The 19,355-nt window shown below is 43.9% G+C and overlaps 1 protein-coding gene across 2 annotated transcripts; it reads right to left on the bottom strand.

The window, feature by feature from the left end:
* Positions 1 to 38: 38 nt before the first annotated feature.
* On the bottom strand, positions 39 to 19,310 carry cacna1fa (calcium channel, voltage-dependent, L type, alpha 1F subunit a). 2 transcript variants are annotated; one of them, XM_034590319.1, is made up of 47 exons: positions 19,176 to 19,309; positions 18,322 to 18,511; positions 18,059 to 18,164; positions 15,881 to 16,020; positions 15,642 to 15,787; positions 15,403 to 15,555; positions 14,995 to 15,191; positions 14,799 to 14,902; positions 14,533 to 14,675; positions 14,377 to 14,445; positions 14,233 to 14,299; positions 14,108 to 14,134; positions 13,279 to 13,439; positions 12,949 to 13,174; positions 12,642 to 12,849; positions 12,410 to 12,530; positions 12,200 to 12,272; positions 11,994 to 12,057; positions 11,841 to 11,898; positions 11,653 to 11,746; positions 11,392 to 11,521; positions 11,251 to 11,310; positions 11,055 to 11,161; positions 10,823 to 10,910; positions 10,610 to 10,717; positions 10,148 to 10,200; positions 9,906 to 10,052; positions 9,148 to 9,349; positions 8,868 to 9,026; positions 8,657 to 8,767; positions 8,484 to 8,567; positions 8,221 to 8,241; positions 8,002 to 8,133; positions 7,846 to 7,911; positions 7,561 to 7,652; positions 7,053 to 7,212; positions 5,668 to 5,795; positions 5,375 to 5,471; positions 5,180 to 5,282; positions 4,980 to 5,081; positions 4,596 to 4,720; positions 3,898 to 4,229; positions 3,605 to 3,802; positions 2,629 to 3,023; positions 1,949 to 2,061; positions 1,520 to 1,849; positions 39 to 865 (listed from the first exon to the last, which is right to left on the bottom strand). In XM_034590319.1, exons 1-47 carry the CDS (start codon positions 19,192 to 19,194, stop codon positions 659 to 661), a joined length of 6,216 nt encoding a protein of 2,071 aa, XP_034446210.1. In that variant the 5' UTR covers positions 19,195 to 19,309; the 3' UTR covers positions 39 to 658. The 2 variants fall into 2 exon arrangements, with proteins under 2 accessions (XP_034446210.1, XP_034446209.1); XM_034590318.1 differs by having other exon boundaries at positions 11,251 to 11,521; positions 19,176 to 19,310.
* Positions 19,311 to 19,355: the final 45 nt, after the last annotated feature.

Below are 19,355 nucleotides of genomic sequence, written 5' to 3'. Positions count from 1 at the left end.
AACTGAGAAAACTTGTTTTTATTTGTGCACAATGGATACAACCCCCCAACATGACAAAAAAAGAAATATTCATAAATTTTTTGCTAATGCGTGTTTCATCTTAGAGGATATTAAATATAATATATTTAAATATTTCTCTAAATTAGTGAATGCTGCTGGGCACTCGTGAACTGGATCTCCTCATCTGTGTAAGTATACGAGTGTTATTGATCTAATAGTTTAACATATTTTAAGTCTATGTGTGCATGTGCCATGATTGCAACTGAATACACACTTGAACAAAGTGTCAACAATTCACGTACAGTACAAAAGGGAATTACAATGTAAAATGGTCCTTTGTCATAAAGCTAAGAGCAACTGTTTGCTGTCATCTTCAGCAGGTTCTTCTGCCAGACGCGGTCCTAGCGTTCCCTGGAAACCCGCTCGCGTCCTGCCACATACTGACGTGTTCTTAAAATAAGTGCATTTGTGTTTTGGCATCCACAAACAAAAGCATTTCAGTCACGAGACAACAAACTTCATGTCTCCATCACATCATTTCTTTTTTTTTCTCCACAGAAGATATAAACACACACCTCATTTTTTTTAAAAAGACTCTCGCGCTCCTTTTTTCTTCTGTAGAACTTCGTACTTCACTTTCTCACACAGTTCTCTGATCTCAGTAAGAAATCACACAGTTCATTTCATCGGCCAGCTCCTCCTCGAAACGAGAGAGGGACTGACTGGCGCCGCGAGCTATCAGGTCGGTGGCAGCGTTCTCCATGTCGTCCATGCTCATGTTGCAGGCTTCAGCGATCTCCCTCTTGGCGAAGGTCACGAACTTGGGGTCCCTGGCGTAGACGCCGAGACCCTCGGAGATCAGGATCTGATGTTGGCGAGGAGAGAAACAAATATGTGAGACGGGATTATGTTTTCAGATACTCACTCTCTGCCACTTTGAAATGCTAAATGGGCACCACTGAGCAGCAACTTCATTTCTTTCCCTTTTATTATATATATATTATATTACTGTGTATATCTGGCTGATTGTGGAATTATATTTTTTTGTATAGTATTTACAGAACATTTACCATATCATGTATATTTGGGTATATTTAAGGAGTCCTATAAGTTTTTCTTGCTGTAATTATACCTCCTGTTCGTACCAACCACAAATAGATCCTTTCACAGACCCTTCAAGACCATAATGAATTCAATACAAGACATATATCATGTAGGACAGATATGAATGAATATCAGTGTCCCAGAATTACTTACACTTCACCGTAATTGAAGATAAGGTGCATTAGTCTAATAGAAAATAGACCTTGAAACGCCACATTACCTCTGTAACTACAGACAGAGACAGTAGGTGGGAGTCTCCAATGAAAGTGATGGGGAACAAAATCTACAGTCTTGTCCCGTTAGGATTAAATAAAGTTAATATGACGGTTCAGCACTTCACCAAACCAACTATCTTACAATGACAACAGTTTTAAGACAGATCTATGTCCTTGTAAGTTGTTATATGTTTACTCACCGACTCAACCAGACTGTCGGCACTGCCTTTGTTCACGTAGCCCTGATTGACCGGCGGCATCCTCATGCTGGTGTAGGTCCTCGTCTGTCCGGGGTGCCAGCCGGGCTGGCTTCCTGCGGGGAGGCTGGCAGAGCCGTCGCTCCACATCGGCTGACTGCTGCCGGTGGCTTCGTCCACCAGCATCATAGGAGAGTAGATGAGCTTGCCCCTGCGCCCCGAGGGTGGGATTATTCCCGGGACAGGAGCGGCGCCAGCTGCCGTTGTGTTTACCCAGGAGGCCGTAGACATCGAGGACACGCTGCCGGGCCGGGGCTCGATGCTCTGCTGGGTCTGACACAAGGGAGCGAGAGCAGAAGACCAGTGAAACCAGATGCAAAACGTTTTGGTGGTTGAAAACCGTTTGAGAGAAGTTCCATGCTGTGGTTGTACCTGTGGACGGGACCTGGATTGGGATGTGTTTCCACGATAGGTTCCTGGGATGGGGAGGTCGTCCTGGCTGCTCTGAGGCCTCAGACACTGCAGGTTAAAGGCAGGCGTACGACCTGGAACAATAAGGAACAACTAGGAAGTGGGTCAGGACTCTATTACCCTGTGTGGGGGGGCTTTGGCATTACCAGTGAAAGTTTACAACTATAATCTCATGCATAAATAATTGGTGATTATCTCACATCATAGTTAGAAGGTAAATAACACATTGTTTTTTAATTAAACATCTCTGATTATTCAAGTAGAAGTTAAACTGGTGGTTTTAAATATAAGGTTTACAGTCATATTATGTATATATCCCATAATGCAACCAATTGTATCATTTGTTAGACGCTCTCTGCACTAAGTTCTTGTTCTTCTATTTCTTCTTCTTCTTTTTCTTATTGTTCTTCTTCTTCTTACTACTATTATTATTAGTATTATTGTTTCATTATTGTTTTTTTTATAGGTTGAGTAGTATTCCCAGTGATGACTTAACTGAACATTAATAATTAAGTAAACACTTTGATTGTAAATCTGTTAAGAATGATGCTTAATGGAAAAATAGTCTCACAAACGACTGTGTGAAATAAGGTCATTTCAAACAAGAGTAAAACAAAACAAAACAAAAGTATGTGTCTGACCTTTGGGGATGTTAGGAAGTAGCCTTCGCCTAATAAACTGGGCACCTCTGCTCTCATTTCCACTGTAGCCATTGTTCCCATTGTAGCTCGTCAGTGAGCTGCCGTTTTCATCGCCGCCGTTCAACGTGCTTCCATTTCCATTGATGCTGATGACGCTTCCGTTCTCATTGTAGCTGGAGTATCCGTTCCCGTTGTACCCATTTGGGGTGTAGGGAGTCAGGCTGACTGCGACGCTCCCTCCATTCATGTTGGCGGTGCTGTAATCGTTGCTGATGAAGCCATTAGCATCTTGGGTGTCATAAGGAATCTCTCCTACGCTGCTGGCTTCCTTCAAGCTCTGTGCATTGTAGTCGGTCTCCGGCGGTACAGGAGCGACCGGTTCTGGATACACGTACCTATGAAATCCAAGATGTTCATCATTAATTGATGTTATTAAAGGAACACTTTGCAAAATGCTTCCTCACATTCACACCGAGATATAGACGAGAGGATTAATACAGCTCTCACATCTGTTTCTTTACATATGAAGTGTGCATCAGCTCTAAAGCTCGGTAATTAAAATGTAATATCTTTCTGCACAAAAACCAAAGTGAACAAACTACAAAACTCTTGGTTTATGGAGGTTTGTGTGGGGAGTGACTATTTCCTGGCAAGGAGCAGCAACTGACTGAAATCAAGAAATAATTCCCCATAAACCGCCTGTACAAACACAACAAATTGTCTTTATACTGTTATTTTTGTAAGAATTAACCCAAAAAGATTAGATATATTAATTTAGAGACCTTAAGAAGAGCTGATACGTAATTTTTTGGGTGTAATCAAGTTTCACACTTCAGAGAACGACATTAAAGTGATATAGGTCTTGTAATCTAAATATCCACAACAACACATATATGTACATTTAGCAAAATGTCACACTTTTAGTTTTCTATTCATTTATTACAAACTGCTACTCTCTGCTCCCTTTGATTCTTACCTGTCTTCTGATGCTAAAAGTGCAGCATCGCCTTCAATATTATAAACCTGCTCAGATACTTGAGTCGTATCTGCCACAACCGGTTCTTCAGCGACAACCTCTGCTCCCCCTGACGTCTCTGGCGGAGGAGGAGGAGGAGGAGGAGGAGGAGGAGGAGGAGGTGGAGGTGGGGAAGGCAACTCGCTGAGGGAGTCCACCCTGTCGGTAGAGAGCAGGAAAATGCGGAAACTCGTGATGACTTTCATTAAAATCACAAAGACAATGATTTATAAAGACAAATGAGAGCAACTCACCTGATGGGCGGGCACTCGGACCTCACAGGCTGCTCCGTCACGACTTCTACACCCCCCAGCTCGGACCCTGGCCTCTGGTGCTCCTGCAGGGCCGTCACCTGCTCTGTGATCACGCCCCCGTTGGTTTTCCTGGGCTCTGGTTCGACTACCACGGTCATCTGCTCCACCAGAATCTCTATGGGGGGCATCGGCGTGCTGGCGGGCGTGGTGCTCACGGAGTTTCCATGCTCGCTGTCAAATATCTCTCCGTCTACGCCCTCCTCTTCCTCCAGGTCACAGGCCATCGCCAAACGCATCTCTGGAGCCAGGTCCTGCAGCGTCCGCAGCCCTTGCTGAGAACACAAAATAATAAACCGCCAATGTTTAAAATGATTGTCCACCACATATCTACAAAGAAACACAAAATTGTAGTTGGATGTTTTACTGTAACTTTACAGAATCTGGATGAGTTTGGTATTAGTTACTGTTTTCACATTCATCTGCTGAAGTGGTTAAATTTCTGCAGCTTGTGTGATGAAGAAACCTCCAGCACACACACACACACAACACGTTTTAATGAACTATGACACATTTGAAAGGAAGAATATTTTGCCCATTCAAAGATTTAAGTTAAAGGAAAAACCATAATCACACCCAAATTATGGCTCAAAGCGAAGTTTACTATAAACTACGTAAAACAAATCTCTTTTCAAAGTCACCTGAAGAAAAGCCGCCCTGTCCTTCCTCTTGGATTTCCTCTCCCTCTCCTTTCTCTTGCGGAACTTTTTGAAATAGTCCTGAATCAAGAAGCTGGCGTAAAACTTCCCACAAGTCACCTCGTCCCCTGGGGAGGAAAAAGAGAGAAATGAAAAACTGAAAAACTTGTACTTTGCAGGTGGTGGAGGGGAAGAGGAGCTGAATAAACTTTACACATTTCTCTGGATAACAAGATACATGAATGTGCTGAATTTCACAGCGGATATTTGCTATTTTACTCTCAGAAGAAACAGGTTCCATTAATGGGAAAACCTTTTTTTAAATATTCTGAGTGATGTCTGTTTTCTCTACCTCTCTATTGGCAGCTATGTAATTTTTGGATGTACCTCTAGGGGGAGGAATGACTTCATCGATGAGCTTGGGCTTGGTTCGCTTCCACAGCTTCTTAATGATCACCTTCAGCTCCTCGTTCTGTTGGTCGATGGGGCCTGAGGGGGACAACAAACCCAGCAGCAGCCAGATTACACTCAGCACCGTGTCTCATACCAGTCAGACCAGTGTGGATGAGTGGGTCGTACGGACTCACCTTCAGTCTTGATCTTCAGTGAGGTTCGCACGAGGGCAAACAGAGTTGCACTGAAGGTGACCATCCCGTCGTGGTGTAGCGGGACGTTCATAGCGACGAGTCTCTGAGGGGACAAGGTGAAGCAGAGGGAGTGAGATCCATCCATCTAATCCGGCCCCTGAAGCCTGATGTGAAGCACTGACTGTGGTGACTTACTTTACAAGCAACTCGATGAGGACATAGTTTTCCAAAACCGAGCGGCGGCTGAATCCTTCGCAGCATAGTGACCACGTCGATGTGTTTTATACGACCTCTGCAAAAAGCACACAAACACCAATCAGACAATTACTGAAGGATAATCGTAATTTCTGCACATTGCAGCACGACGACACTCGAGTCGCCAAGAGTCTGCAAGTGACGTGCATTTATTTTTCTGGGCAGTGAGATGGAGCAAAGACAGAAGGAGCTGAGCAAAAGAGGAGGAAAGAGAAACGAGGAGTGAGCCTCACATGGCCTCTGGGTCGTAGTCGGACCAAACTCTCTTGAACTCGTCCAGGTGGTGAGTCCCGAGCACGGTCCAGTCTCGTGTCAGGTATTCAAAGTTGTCCATGATGACTGCGATGAACAAGTTGATGATCTGACAGAGAGAAGGACGAGGGAAACAGAAAAAAACACCATGTGTGACACATCACTTATAATGCGAGATTTGAACCATCGTCAAAAAAGTGTGACACAAAGACCCTTGAAACATTATTAATAGTTATTAATCAGTATCATTTACCCTTAAAGAAATCTGTAAGTTATAATACTGTCTTTTAATTATTTTTAATTGATCTATAGTTCAGCTTTACTCTTCAACTCGCTGGACCCGATTGTGAATTTTAATTTTTTCTGTCAGTTTCCGAACAGACGTTCAGAGTGAGAAGGAAGGAAAGAGGAAACTTTCTCCATATTCAATGTCAGAGACCAATTAAACATTTTTCATGACACTGCTATTTTAAGGTAAAAAAAAGTTGCATCATGTTGCTTTAAGGCGTTAGAAGTTAATATGTTATTGGCTCATTAATAAGAGTAGTTTGAATAAAATTTAAAGTCTGGCATTTTGCATTTAGTTGTTATTGGAGCACCTCAGTCCATCCAGCTTCTAATATAGCAAACCACAGCAGGACTCAGACGTCCAGGTCTACTTTGAGCTGGCAGGAGGGTCTCAGTCGGTGTCTGCTAAAGGTCGAGGACCACACACAGACTGATGGACGTCAGCTGCCCACAAGAGAGGAAACCATGGAAGGGATGTGGGAAACACATGAAGGAGAAGGAACGGGAACCTGGATACTGTGGTTGGAAATCAGGCTTCGAGGAATAAGGAAACAGTTCAGACTGAGAAAATTGAGTCAAACCAGGGAGGAGGTTAAAAGTCCACGATGGAGTCAAATATGTGAAGTGAGGGAAACAAGAGGTTTAAACTCTTCTTATAAAAATTGTTTGGATTAAAATGTTGCGCTCGCTACTCACTTAATGTACTTCAGATCAGATTCACGCAGAACTTCCTTGTTTAAAGTCACGTTCTTTCAAACCGTTTAGAGTCTAAAAATAGAACTGAGGTCACTGAAATGTTACCAAAAACATTTGCACACTGTTTAAATCAGGATTTTGTGATTTGCTCTCTGGATTAACAAAATCCACGGATGTGGAGGTTCTGTATCAGAGCGGGGAATTGGAGAAGACAGTTTAAGCTTTTAAAACTTTTATTCTCTCTTCTTTAATCTGACTTTTATCCCACCTGACCTCACAGTCTGTAAAACACAACTCTGAATTAATTATGCCTACATTTAATTTGGAGTCAGGAGCAGGTAAAGTGTTTTACTAAGTGTGAGCAGTAATCTGTGTCGCTCACCAGATAAGCACAGAGCATGAAGAAGCTGATGAAGTAGATGTAGGCCAAGTTGCTGCCGCAGGTGAACTCTTCGCCAGGCTCGGTGTCGGACTCTGGGTCACAGCGTCTGCCGGGCAGAGCTGCCAACATGATCTCCTGCCACTGTTCTCCAGTGGCACACCTACAAGGACACAGAGACACATTAATACCACCTTCAAATCTAGTTTTAATTAATGCAGCGAATATGTGATATTGTGTCGGGGCATAACTTGGGCTTGGCAGAAAAACTGTCACTATACAGAATTGCAACCTATTTTTAAACTTAATTTCTGATGATCAAAGCAGTAACTTTTGCTTTTAACCTTTAAAGTATCAAGATACTGTGAATCTGGTTTGAAAGGAGTTCTTTCTTGGCCCAAGTCCCATCCTTCTACCAAATTTCATGGTAATCCATCCAGTAGTTTTTGCCTACTCTCCATTGATGGAGGGATCAAGTTTAAAAAGATATGATGTTTCTTAAACGACTGACCTGAAAAGCACCAGAACGGCCATGAAGAAAGTCTGAAAGTTGCAGTTCCTGTTGATGTGTGTGTCGTCATCTATGGCCACTTTCCCAAACGTCTGCAGGCAGATCAGTGCACACGGTGAGAGACATATGGTTGGAACCAGAGGATCTGATCCACTGGTAAGGATTTTGTGAAAGGTTGGCCGACTCTTTTGTTTGCTCTATACTGTAATCGATTACACTATTTGGTTATGAAAATGAAACCATTTAAAAAGAGTTGATTAGCTCTTCTAATCCTGGACGACTCACCTGCATGCCAATTACAGCATAGATGAAAAAGATCATCGCGATGAGCAGACCAACGTAAGGCAGAGCCTGAGCAGAAAAGAGGCAACAGACTGAAATCAGCCCTTTATTCAATCATTGCTGTCGTCATGTGAACGATTTGCTCTGCGCTGCACTGACCTGGAGCGACTTGACAAACGTCCAGAGGAGAGTTCGGATACCTTCTCCTTTGCTGAGAAGTTTGACCAAACGCAAGACTCGGAACAATCGGAAGAAGGTGATGGACACTTTTCCACTTTCTCCTTTACTGCCCTGGAAAGGAAATAATAATAATTCATACGAAACAAGGTAAATACAGCTCGTACATGTGAAACTCCAATGGTTGTGTTCAGCTCTCACCTCGCCATGGCCGCCTCCTCCCTGGATCAACGTTTCAGGAAATCAACAACAGGCAGAGGACGTATGGAGAAGAAAAGAGATTGAAAAATCGCCAGGATCAGATTCAAATAGTTTCATTATTTGTGTAAAACATCCGTCAAGAAAACATAATATATAGAAAAATCTATGTGACATGTATTTTGTCTTTTTATTTGTATCAATGTCCCATCTGCTAACATGGAGGAGGCAGGGTTCTGTAACTACACTGTGTGGAGGGAACTTACACTGAGCTCCGAGACTGCGATGTCCAACACACTCCCCACGACGATCAAAGCATCGAACGAGTTCCAGGGGTCGATGAAATAATGCTGCGTGAAGACAAATGAGCAAAGTGACAGTCAGCAAAAAAAACTGCAGTTGTTGTGAACATTGGTTTTGAAAGATTAAAGATCCTCACGTGAGCCCGCAGAGCCAGTAGCTTGATGATCATCTCTATGGTGAAAACCACAGTGAAGATCATGTTGAGGATGTCCATGACGGAGGTGAACATTTTAGACTGCTCGTAATGCTGACAGGACAAAAACGTACAAATCATCACAACACTGAGATGGATCAGTGTTTCTCTGTGTGTGTGTTCTGAGCAGCGACGTGTGTGTGTGAGACGTTACCTGAACAGCCAGAGTGAGCGTGTTTCCCAGAATCAGCGCAAACATGATGTATTCAAATTGACTGGAGTTGATTATTCTCCAGAATTTGAGCTGGGAGGGGTTTTTGGGGATGTAAATCTTTATAGGTTGAGCTTTGAGGGCGTAGTACACACACTGACGCTGCACGGGGGCAAAGAGACGAGAGCCAGTTAGTCACTGTCCAACAAATGCATCGCTCATTCAAGAGTAATCACAACAACGCTTAAAATTATAAAAGGAAGGTTTTTACAAAGGAACCGACTTGATTTTTGTTGAGTTCGCAGTTTTTAAACTCCGCCTCTCCCTGTTCTCGAAACGTGATGATGACGAAACCCACGAAGATGTTCATCATGAAGAAGGCGATGATGATGATGTAGATGATGAAGAAGATGGAGATCTCCACTCGGTAGTTGTAGATGGGTCCACGGTTGATCGCGTTGGCATCCACCGCCCGGTAGAGGAGCCTTTATACAAAACAATTAAAATAAAACAGTGAGGAAACGTTTCCTAGAAGAAATCGTAAACTACACACACGATGAAAATAGATGAAAGTTTTTGTGTCAATCCCAACTACAAGATCAACAGAAAACTAAATTCCCCAACAAACACACTACTTCCGTAATATTCATGTGACTGTGTATAAAGATGTCTCCTCCTCCCGTAACTAAAAAGTCAAAGTCACAAAGATGCTTTCTGTCATTTTAAGTGGGCTAGATCTTTTCATTTTTAACATTTAACATCTTTATGTTTTTGGTAAGTTTGGTTTTTAATTAGTTATTTGACGCTATAAAAATGAAATGTCACGACTGACATTTGATTGGATGAGGATGTCAATCAGTGGAACTACGATAGCATGGCTCCACACCACAATCGCCACTGTCTAGAGCACAAGATGGCAGCCCCCCGTATCCAGGAGAATTTGGCTTCATTTTTGTTCAATGGAAGACACATGTCGTCCATCTTTATCTACAGTCTGTGGGAACATTGGCTAAACATTCGTGACCCATAGTTGCTACTCACTGTGGCCAGCCTTCGAATGTCGACACGGTGAATAGAGCCAGCATGCCCATCAGCACGTTGTCGAAGTTGAACTCGCTGTTCTCCCAGATCCTCTCTCTCACCATGGGGTGGTTCATGTCCCCGTCTTTAAAGACAACAAACGTTCCTCTGGAAACAAACAGGAGACACACGTTTGATGACACACACACAAGCATGTTAAAGGCTCTTTAAATTCTGCAGAGAAATGACACCAGGACACTGACTTGCACTCGTCTGGAGTGTGTTTGGCTTCATCTGTGCAGCTGTAGAATCTTCCCTGTAACATGAAGCACAGAGAAGGTTAAAAACCCTCAACAGCCACTTACTTCTTCTACTTTACCTCCACCGTGGACGTTGGGTTTTCACCTCTTTCCATTTGTTTTTGTTGTCAGCAGGATTACACAAGAATTATTGAACAGATTTCCATGAAACTTGGCCGATGGAACACGGGCCAAGAAAGAGCAAATACAATTTTGGTGCAAATCCAGAAAAAAGGGGCATTTTCCCGACATCTTTCTGCCAATTTCCCAGAGAATAATTCATGGATCTTGATGGAAAAGAAAGTCTGGCACATTTAAAATGAAATCTATGAGTGTGTGAACTTAGGTGCAGACTGTTGGGATTTGGCAGAGGTATCCGCTCTTCTAGTTTTAAGAGTTGAAAAGGTCGAAGTCTTGAACACGCACCTTGAAGAGCTGCACTCCGATACATGCAAACATGAACTGAAGCAGGGTTGTGACAATCAGGATGTTACCGATGGTGCGGATCGCCACGAACACACACTGCACCACATTCTGTGAACATAGTAACAACACAGCCCGCGTGTTAGCTTCAAATAAACAACACTTTAAATGTATGATTTTTACAATCACAAAAGAAAGATTTAAAAAGTAATTTACCTTTAGCCCCTTGGCTCTGTTGATGGCTCGAAGAGGCCTGAGCACACGCAGGACTCGGAGAATCTTCACCACCGAGATCGCACTTGAACTGAGAGCAACGAGGGTTTAAAGAATTTCAAGAGAAATAAAAGAAATTGAAATGTGTAAATTGTGAAATTGTGAAAAGTGTAAAAAAAGTGTCTCTGATCGATGTCTTTTGTTTGAAGTCTGCGTCCCACAGGCGTCTACTCACTGCAGAAAGAAGGACGCGAGCGACACACCGACGACCAGTAGGTCCAGGAGATTGAAGGCATTTCTACAGAAGGAGCCGCTGTGCAGAAAAGCTCCGTAGACCGTCATCTAGACACGAGAGAGGAGGTGGAGAAACGTTTACACACTCGTTTCATTTTGAATGTCATTGTGTTTATTTCAGCCACTGTCCCCGTTACCTTCAGGACGATCTCCACCGTGAAAACTGATGTGAACACATAATCTGCGTAACCAAGCACCTGAGGAGAAGAGGAACCAGTGTGAGGTTTGAAAGTTTGCATGAAAAATGCCAGCGAGGCTCCGATGTGCTTTGTTCTCACTATGTTTCTGAATGAGTGGGATTTGATTGGATCCTCAGCAGCCAGGGAAATACTGCTGAAGATGATGAAGATGAGGATCAAGTTGGTGAAGTAGGGATGATGGATGAGGTTGTGGCAGGCGACTCGCAAACTGAGGATTGGAAGGAAATTAGGAAAGTGTAGAGTTACTTGGTGCTGAATTAGTAGTTAAAGTTAAAAAGTTTTATAGAATTTAGTAGAATTGGGTTAATTGCGAAAAACAAACACATATTCTCAGATTACCAGTTTTTCTTTCCAAGAATGAAGAAGGAGCTCCCATCAGGAATCGGTACGATCTTCTCTTTAGGCGAGAAGTCTGCCTTTAAAGGAGCCACGCCTACAATGAAATAAGGTGCAAAGGTATGAGACAGTTTCCACGGTAACCTGCACATCAAGCGTTTGTCCTGCAGAGCGACGTCCGTCTCACTCACCCTCGAGTCCCTCGATGGCTCTCAGCTCCTCGTTCTCCTGCCAGTCGTCCTCATCGTTCTACAAACACAACACCAGATCAAATGCTGTTAACTTTGGTGTCTTACCTTTTTTTTAATTTAAAAAGTAGAGAAAAATATGAAAACAATATCTACCCCGGCATCTTCATCTTCTTTCTCTTCATCCTCATCCCACTCTTCTTCGTCGTCCTTTTTCTCTCTGAAAAAACAAAGTCAGCTGAGTGAAAATTAACATTTTATACTAATCAGTGTGAAAGTAGCAGGAAATAAAAGCACGAGTCTGTTATGGACGTGTCTGCTACAGCCTTTTGCTACATCACCCTTCACTGTGTCAAACTTACTCCACTTTCGTCTTTCCTCCGCCTCCGGCCAAGTTGTCCACAGCGATAGCCAAGAAGACGTTCAGCAGGATGTCTGACCACAAAATGAAGGAATCACATTTGCTCTACGTTGGAAATGAAAAGACTAAATTTAACCTTCAGGCCACAGTTGGACCAGAGATCCGTTTACAATCATCATTGATCTGTTGATGGCCTCTTGGAAAAGGATACAGTTACCACACACGAAGAGGATGACAAAGTACATGCACACCACCATGTTGGGGAAGATGGGACCCCCGTAGGCCATGATGCCGTCGTACATCACAGCATTCCAGTCCTCTCCTGTGAGAATCTGCAAAGACAAACCGTCAGACACAAGCTGTCATTCACACCACTGCATATAGAATATAGATCTATATATCCACATACATCTATAGCAAGATGCTGTGGGGATGCAAATCACCTGGAAACAAGTGAGCAGAGCCTGAGGGAAGGAGTCGAATGTACTTCTCTTCATCTGCATCTCGTCAAAGTTGAATTTGCCTCCAAACAGCTGCATGCCAAGCAGAGCGAAGATGATGAGGAAGAGGAAGAGCAGCAGGAGAAGGGAGCAGATAGCCTTCATGGAGTTGAGCAGTGAATTGACGAGGTCGGACAGAGCAGCCCAGTGCCTGCAAGCAAACAGGAGAGCATGGATACACTTCAGGAAATTGCACACAGGACAGGTCAAAGATGGCAGCTGTCCCTGTTCAGCTCTGTGTTTCAGTTACCGTGTCATCTTGAATATCCTGAGCAGACGGATGCAGCGCAGCACGGAGATGCCGATGGGGGGGATAGCCTCCAACTCGACGAGCAGCGTCTCCAGGATGCCGCCGCACACCACGAAGCAATCGAAGCGGTTGAACAGCGCCATGAAATAGATCTGCAGGCCGAAGGCGTACATCTTCAGCAGCATCTCCAGGGTGAAGAGCAGCAGCAGGACCTTGTTGGCTCGCTCTGTGGAAGAGCGGAGAGGAACAGGTGGAGCCGCGTTTAGATTTCTCTCCAGAATCAAAGTGAACAGAGGGTTTGGGGGCACGGAGGAGTGTGGTCCTACCCACCTTGCATCTCTGTGAGCCACTTCGGTTGTCCGTAATGCTCGGAGGCACTGGCAATCGTGTTGAGAAACACCAGCAGCAGCACCAGCCAGTAGAAGTTTGTGGTCTTCACAGCCACTCGACAATTCTTCCTCATGGTGTGATTCAGCTGGCACAACTGGTCACTAAGGGAAGAGGGGACATTAGAATCTGAGGGGTTCTGGGGCCGATGCTGATATTAAGGAGTAAAACATTTCTGATACACATATATCTGCCTAAACCGTGCATATCTGCAAATATAAATACTGATACGGATTTGTCTGTGAAAAGCTCATATTGGTCTATCAGCTGACCAATAAATCAGTCGGGCTCTAACGGACACACACATTTAATTTAGAAACAAGCAAACAAACAAACAAAAAACACTCAACGCCTCAAAGATGTCATTGATATTTGGACTTAAATGTTGATGTTAAGACAATAAACTGAAAAGAGTCTGAAGGAACATTGAGTTATATTCTAATGCATTTGAAATATCATAAATTTGTTATAAAAGATTTCATTCGTCTTTGTTATCAAGTTAACAAAAATTGGTACAACTTCATTATATTCACATGTTTTAGAAACATACTTTGGGTAAACAATCGTTTTTGCATATAACACCTACATATCATGTTTAATCCATCTTGTACGACTCATATATAATAAAATCAATAAAACTAAATGTTAGCAATCATACAAACAAATGTATTTTATTGTTACGCCCCAACTGGGAGAGCTAAGAACGTCACTGGAGGCTCATGCTCTTCATCACATTAATATTTCACACAGTGTGTAATGTTGAGCGTCTCACCAGAAGCTGTTGGCCATCATCTTTGCCCTGAGAAAACAAGACGATGAGAAAAAAGAGGCGATTAATTAACCAGCCTCCTCTTCTGAGCCAAAACAAAGTCAACTGATATTTCTCTGTTTCCTCACATGAGAGAAGCGCAGAAGCCGTTGTCATCATCGAGGTACGCGATGTCGTCATCAGAGTCGGACTCCGCTGAACACAGAGATTTGCTGTTAGACAGTTTGATCATATAAAATAATCACAATAACAAACAGTGACAGCTGACGCACCTCCGCCGTCCTCATTGTGTTTGTACCAGCCAAACTTCTTCATCATCTTTTTCTTTGCGATCGCAGCACCTTCAGAGACAAATACAGATTGTGCAGAGGTAAGGACACGTGGATTAAATGTGCGTGTGCGTCGGTGTAAACGTGCATTAAACTAACGTTTGTTTCCTTCCTCATCCACGTCCTCCGCCTCGATGAGCCAGTCCATGTAGCCGATCATGTCCTCCTCCAACTGTTTGCTCTCCTGCGCCTTCTGCAGCTCGCCACGCGCCACCGCCTTTTCTCTTTCCTTGGAGAACTCTCTGTGGATATTCATACACACCGATACAAAAACTTAGAGAACTTAGACAAACAGAAAACGAGGAGAAATATAAGGGATAAAGTTTGTGTGGAGAATTGAGACGTGCGCTGCAGTGAGCACTCACCCGCTCAACACACCCAATACAAGGTTGATGATGAAGAAGGATCCAAAGATGACGAGAGAAACAAAGTAGATCCATGGAATCTCAAAACCAATGGCGTCGTTCATCTGTGCAGAGGCAGAGAGACAAGGTGTTGTTAAACAATTTAAATGTAGAGTGAAACATAAACTGTGGGGGACGTAGCAGCACATCTGCATACCCAGTAGAGCACATCTGTCCAGCCCTCCATAGTGATGCACTGGAAAACAGTCAGAATGGCAAAGAAAATATTGTCGAAGTTTGTGATCCCGCCGTTGGGACCCTCCCACTTGCCCCTGCACTCGGTCGCGTTGCCAAAACAAAAGCGTCCGCTGCCGGCAAACGCACAAGGTGACGGGTCGTCCTCCACCATGAGGCCTGGAGCACAGCACAACAACCAGGAAGTGAGTTTACACAACCATGAAAAAAGAAATTATTAGATTATTGGATCTTGATGAAATAACTCTGTCATGTGTAGGGGACTGATATTTATGAGTGTGAGCAATTTGGTGCAGATCCAAATCCAAAATGGAGCTTGGGGGAAGGTGTGTGCTCGGCTGAGTTTTGTTCTTGTTCACAGAGCAGAGACCTGAGCCGATGGAGTAACACGTCTTGTGCATCCGGCCGATGAAGAGCTCCAAGCCGATGATGGCGTAGATGATGATGACGAACATGACCAGCATACCGATGTGGAGAAGGGGGACCATGGCTTTCATGATGGAGTTCAACACAATCTGTAAACCTGATGACACAAACATACACTTTTCAATGGTCTGAAGCATAGAAACACAATCAATGAACAAAACTACAGACAAACAACAGACGCACTTGGTACTCCAGATACGAGTCGAAGCGGTCGCAGCACCCTGAACGCTCTGAGCGCTTTGACATCCAGGCCTCCAGGTTTCCCCGCAGCGTGATGGGCCTCTCCTGGCTTATGATCCGTCATGGCCTCCGCCATCACACTGAACAACCTGCACAGGCGCAGAGAACAAGCGCTGCTACTTCACTTTTTCATCAATGACACAACATTTGGGGAATCGTGACTAAGTGAAGCGCCACAATACCCGACGATGACGATAACGAAATCAAGCAAGTTCCATCCGCTGCGTATGTAGGCGCTGGGGTGCATGACTAAACCGTAGGCAAGGATTTTAGTGAAGGTCTCGATGGTGAAGATGACGAGGAAGACGTACTCCACTTGTTCCTGGAAAGAAAAGAGAAGGTGACGTTCGTCTGCTGATGCAAAACGGGAGTGACCTTTTTCTAAATGTTAGTGTCTGACAGGAATAAATATTAATGAGTACTCAAGAAAATGTCAAGTTATCGTCTCACAGTAAAATAAAGAGTTGGAAAACTTTTCATTACTTCTCAATGCAGACACCAATACGAGGCATTAGTTGTCTTTTTCATGCGTCTTCCTTCACATCGTGTGTTATGATCATTAAGGGCTGATAACAGTGGCTTTCTAACCTCTTAACCCAGTGCCTAACACATGCTTAAGTCTCTCACGGAATCCCTTCTTCCTCTGTAACCTTGAGCTCAACGCTGCTAATTACCGCTTCCACTGTCACCAGCACTTTACCAGAGGCTGTTAATCATCCACGCACAATGTGGTTGAACGTGAGATGACTGGTTTATTCTCAAAATACTGTAACGTTCACCAAAACCTGACATTAACTGATGCTAAGTCCCTGTAGGGGAGAGAATCTTAAACTGTCAGATTACCTCCTCTGTGAAATCCAATAAAGGGATCTACTCACACCTATCCTGCTGCGGCTCTGTGTGTGTGTGTGTGTGTGTGTGTGTGTGTGTGTGTGTGTGTGTGTGTGTGTGTGTGTGTGTGTGTGTGTGTGTGTGTGTCCCTGCTACAAACTGTTTTTGGGCATTTTCTTCTTTATTTCTCAGTCTTTATTTCACAGGAAATGCAGATGAGAAGTTAGCAAAGGGCTCCGACTGGATTCAAACCCAGTGAGCTGCAGGAAAGACGCAGCCTTACTAAGTGGTATGCAACCTACCGGGGGAGTTATCCCAACGTCCCACCCGACTCCCCCCTTTAACCATAATCAACCTCAAATAAAACTCTGATATTTCATCCCTTGGACTCTCTGCAAACCGGTGCAGATCATTCCAAGCAGCAAGGTGCCGTAAAGAGAGAGAACAATCCCACTTCTTTTAGTTTGTTCGACTTGTTTCAGTTTGAAGATCACGTAGAGTTGAATTTACGGAGAACAATGAGACGCGGATGAGTAAAGAGGGAGACGGAGAGGGAGGGAAGTGAGACCAGGCAGATGGTTGGTGTTTAAGTAAGTCATGATCCCTGAGAGGGTCACCGAGCTAAGGTCGCACCGCAACTTTTCCCCTCTAATACCATGACCATCCAACACAACACTACCTCAGCTATTGTTGCTACTTTCATCAGGACACCTACTGACCACTGTCCTGCTCATGAACAACTTTTCATCAGCCATTAAAACGGCCTTTTCCTACACGCTTGTCATGAATCACACAGACGACCTGAGGACGAGACTAAGTTCAGGAAAGTCAGAGGAGACTCAGAAAACATGTGGAAACTTATATAATATGAATTGAGCCACTTCGGGTTATTTCATGATTGAAAACATTTTGTAGCTTCAATAATGTCACATTTACCATGTAAACACATAAAAAAAATGATATCTCCAAGGACCGAGCTCTTCTTCAGTGGCCGGATGAAGAAAAAACTCATGCTTCATGTGATATTCTCAGTGTTGGCCCCTCGAACATCTCCCATGAATCACACGTCACATATATCGTATATCAGTGCATGTATGAATGCAGGAATAACACAAAAGTTGAATGAAGATATGAAATGTTCTTTTTTAGATCCTTTATATAGGAGGACTTTACATTCATCCGGGTTTTTAACTTCATCATGGTTTTGTGATGGATGATCATTTGTTTATGTTGCATTTTGTTGTGTACTCTTATTTGAGGAGCCCAGCTTCCTTTAAGGCCGACCATCACTGAGTCTAGTTCTCATGGTCAGTGTCCAGATTGTGTCTTTTACACATTTGATTTAAGGCCCTGAGTCCAAACACACTAGTGCAATAAAGTTGATTCCTCCAGTGAGTCGAGTTTGGATGTTTTCCTCCATATATAATAATCTGGTGGATTCCATGTGATACCACGTCATCTCCACTCATGTTTCAGCCTTATCTCCTGTTATACAAGTTCAAATATGTACTCCTCTGTTTGAAACTCACCAGTTGGTGATTGGTGGCGTTGGAGTCGTCATCTGGGTACGGCTTGGTCACGCCCATGGCCACACAGTTGGCAAAAATGGCGAGTAGAATGAAAATATCGAAGGGCTTGAGGTTTGGAGTTAAGGGGATAAAATGCATCTTTACTGTAACACACGCACACACTGCACAAAATGCTTCCTCCCATCATTAACTCATTATGTGTTTGAATCACAAGCAGGACGGTGTCAACACAAACACCCCAACCCTGTGAGGAAAAAGGATATTTCCACTCCACCAGTGCCAGCGCTGCCATGCGGATGGGGTTGCTGAGGGTGAGGCAGCAGAGGGCTCGGGGGGCCCTGAGGGCAGACTTGTTCGCCTGCATGGCCTTCTTGGCCCCCCCACCTCTTTTCCTGGACGAGCCAGTGGACCCGAGGGTGTCCGTCTTGCCTCCATTCTCCCCCGGGGGGGCATCTGTCAAACAAAAATGAAACCACACAGTAATGATGTTAATGGAATCTTAAACACAGGTATTACATGATCACTGAGATTTGAATATTCCTTCCATGTTAGCTCATTGCTAATAGAGAAGTAGGCGTGTCATATTGTTGGACACCTTCACTGCCCTGCACCCAGGTCTGGTTGGTGCACAACCTGCAGTCCCACCTCGCACCACATTCCACTGCTAATATCAACGTTTTTAATTTCCCACCCAAGTGGCCACATGGCTGCAGTAACAGACAGGTACTCTGTCCTGAAGGCCTCACGTTATAAGACCAGATGTGACCTACTTCTTTATAGGGAGCAGTGTGGCACTTAACCCGCAGCACTAACGCCCTGCACAGGGAATAAGCCTGTGGGTGCGTGTATTATCTCACCTACGTTAAAACAGCACATGAAGGACTTTCAATACGATGCAAGTTGTGCATTGATTAGTGTAAAATGCTTTAATTTAATTGAAGCAACGATGATTTTACTATAAGAGCAAACTTATCGACAGCTTCATTGTCTATTTGCAATTGCATGTGATTTCTACAAAGCATTTAAGTGTAATGAACCAAAGCATTTCTCTGTAATGCACATTCCTGCAGTGCCATCTTGCAGCCGACACTACGGAGACATTATCCGGAGTCCCTACCTTTCTTTGCCCCCTCCATGTCCGCAGTTCAACACCACGAATTCACTTCCGAAATCTGCACCATCAACTCCTCAGGGGATCTGCGATGCGCACTGGATCATAGATATAAAAAACCTGCCCCACCACCACCCCCCCAAAAAAGAGAAGGAGAAGTTCCCAGGAGTTGGAAACGCAGCAGCC

Source organism: Hippoglossus hippoglossus, chromosome 7 (assembly GCF_009819705.1).
Source record: "Hippoglossus hippoglossus isolate fHipHip1 chromosome 7, fHipHip1.pri, whole genome shotgun sequence".
NCBI classification, from domain to species: Eukaryota; Metazoa; Chordata; class Actinopteri; order Pleuronectiformes; family Pleuronectidae; genus Hippoglossus; species Hippoglossus hippoglossus.
The sequence above is the reverse complement of the archived record's forward strand: the minus strand, read 5'-3'. Positions and strand labels throughout refer to the sequence as shown.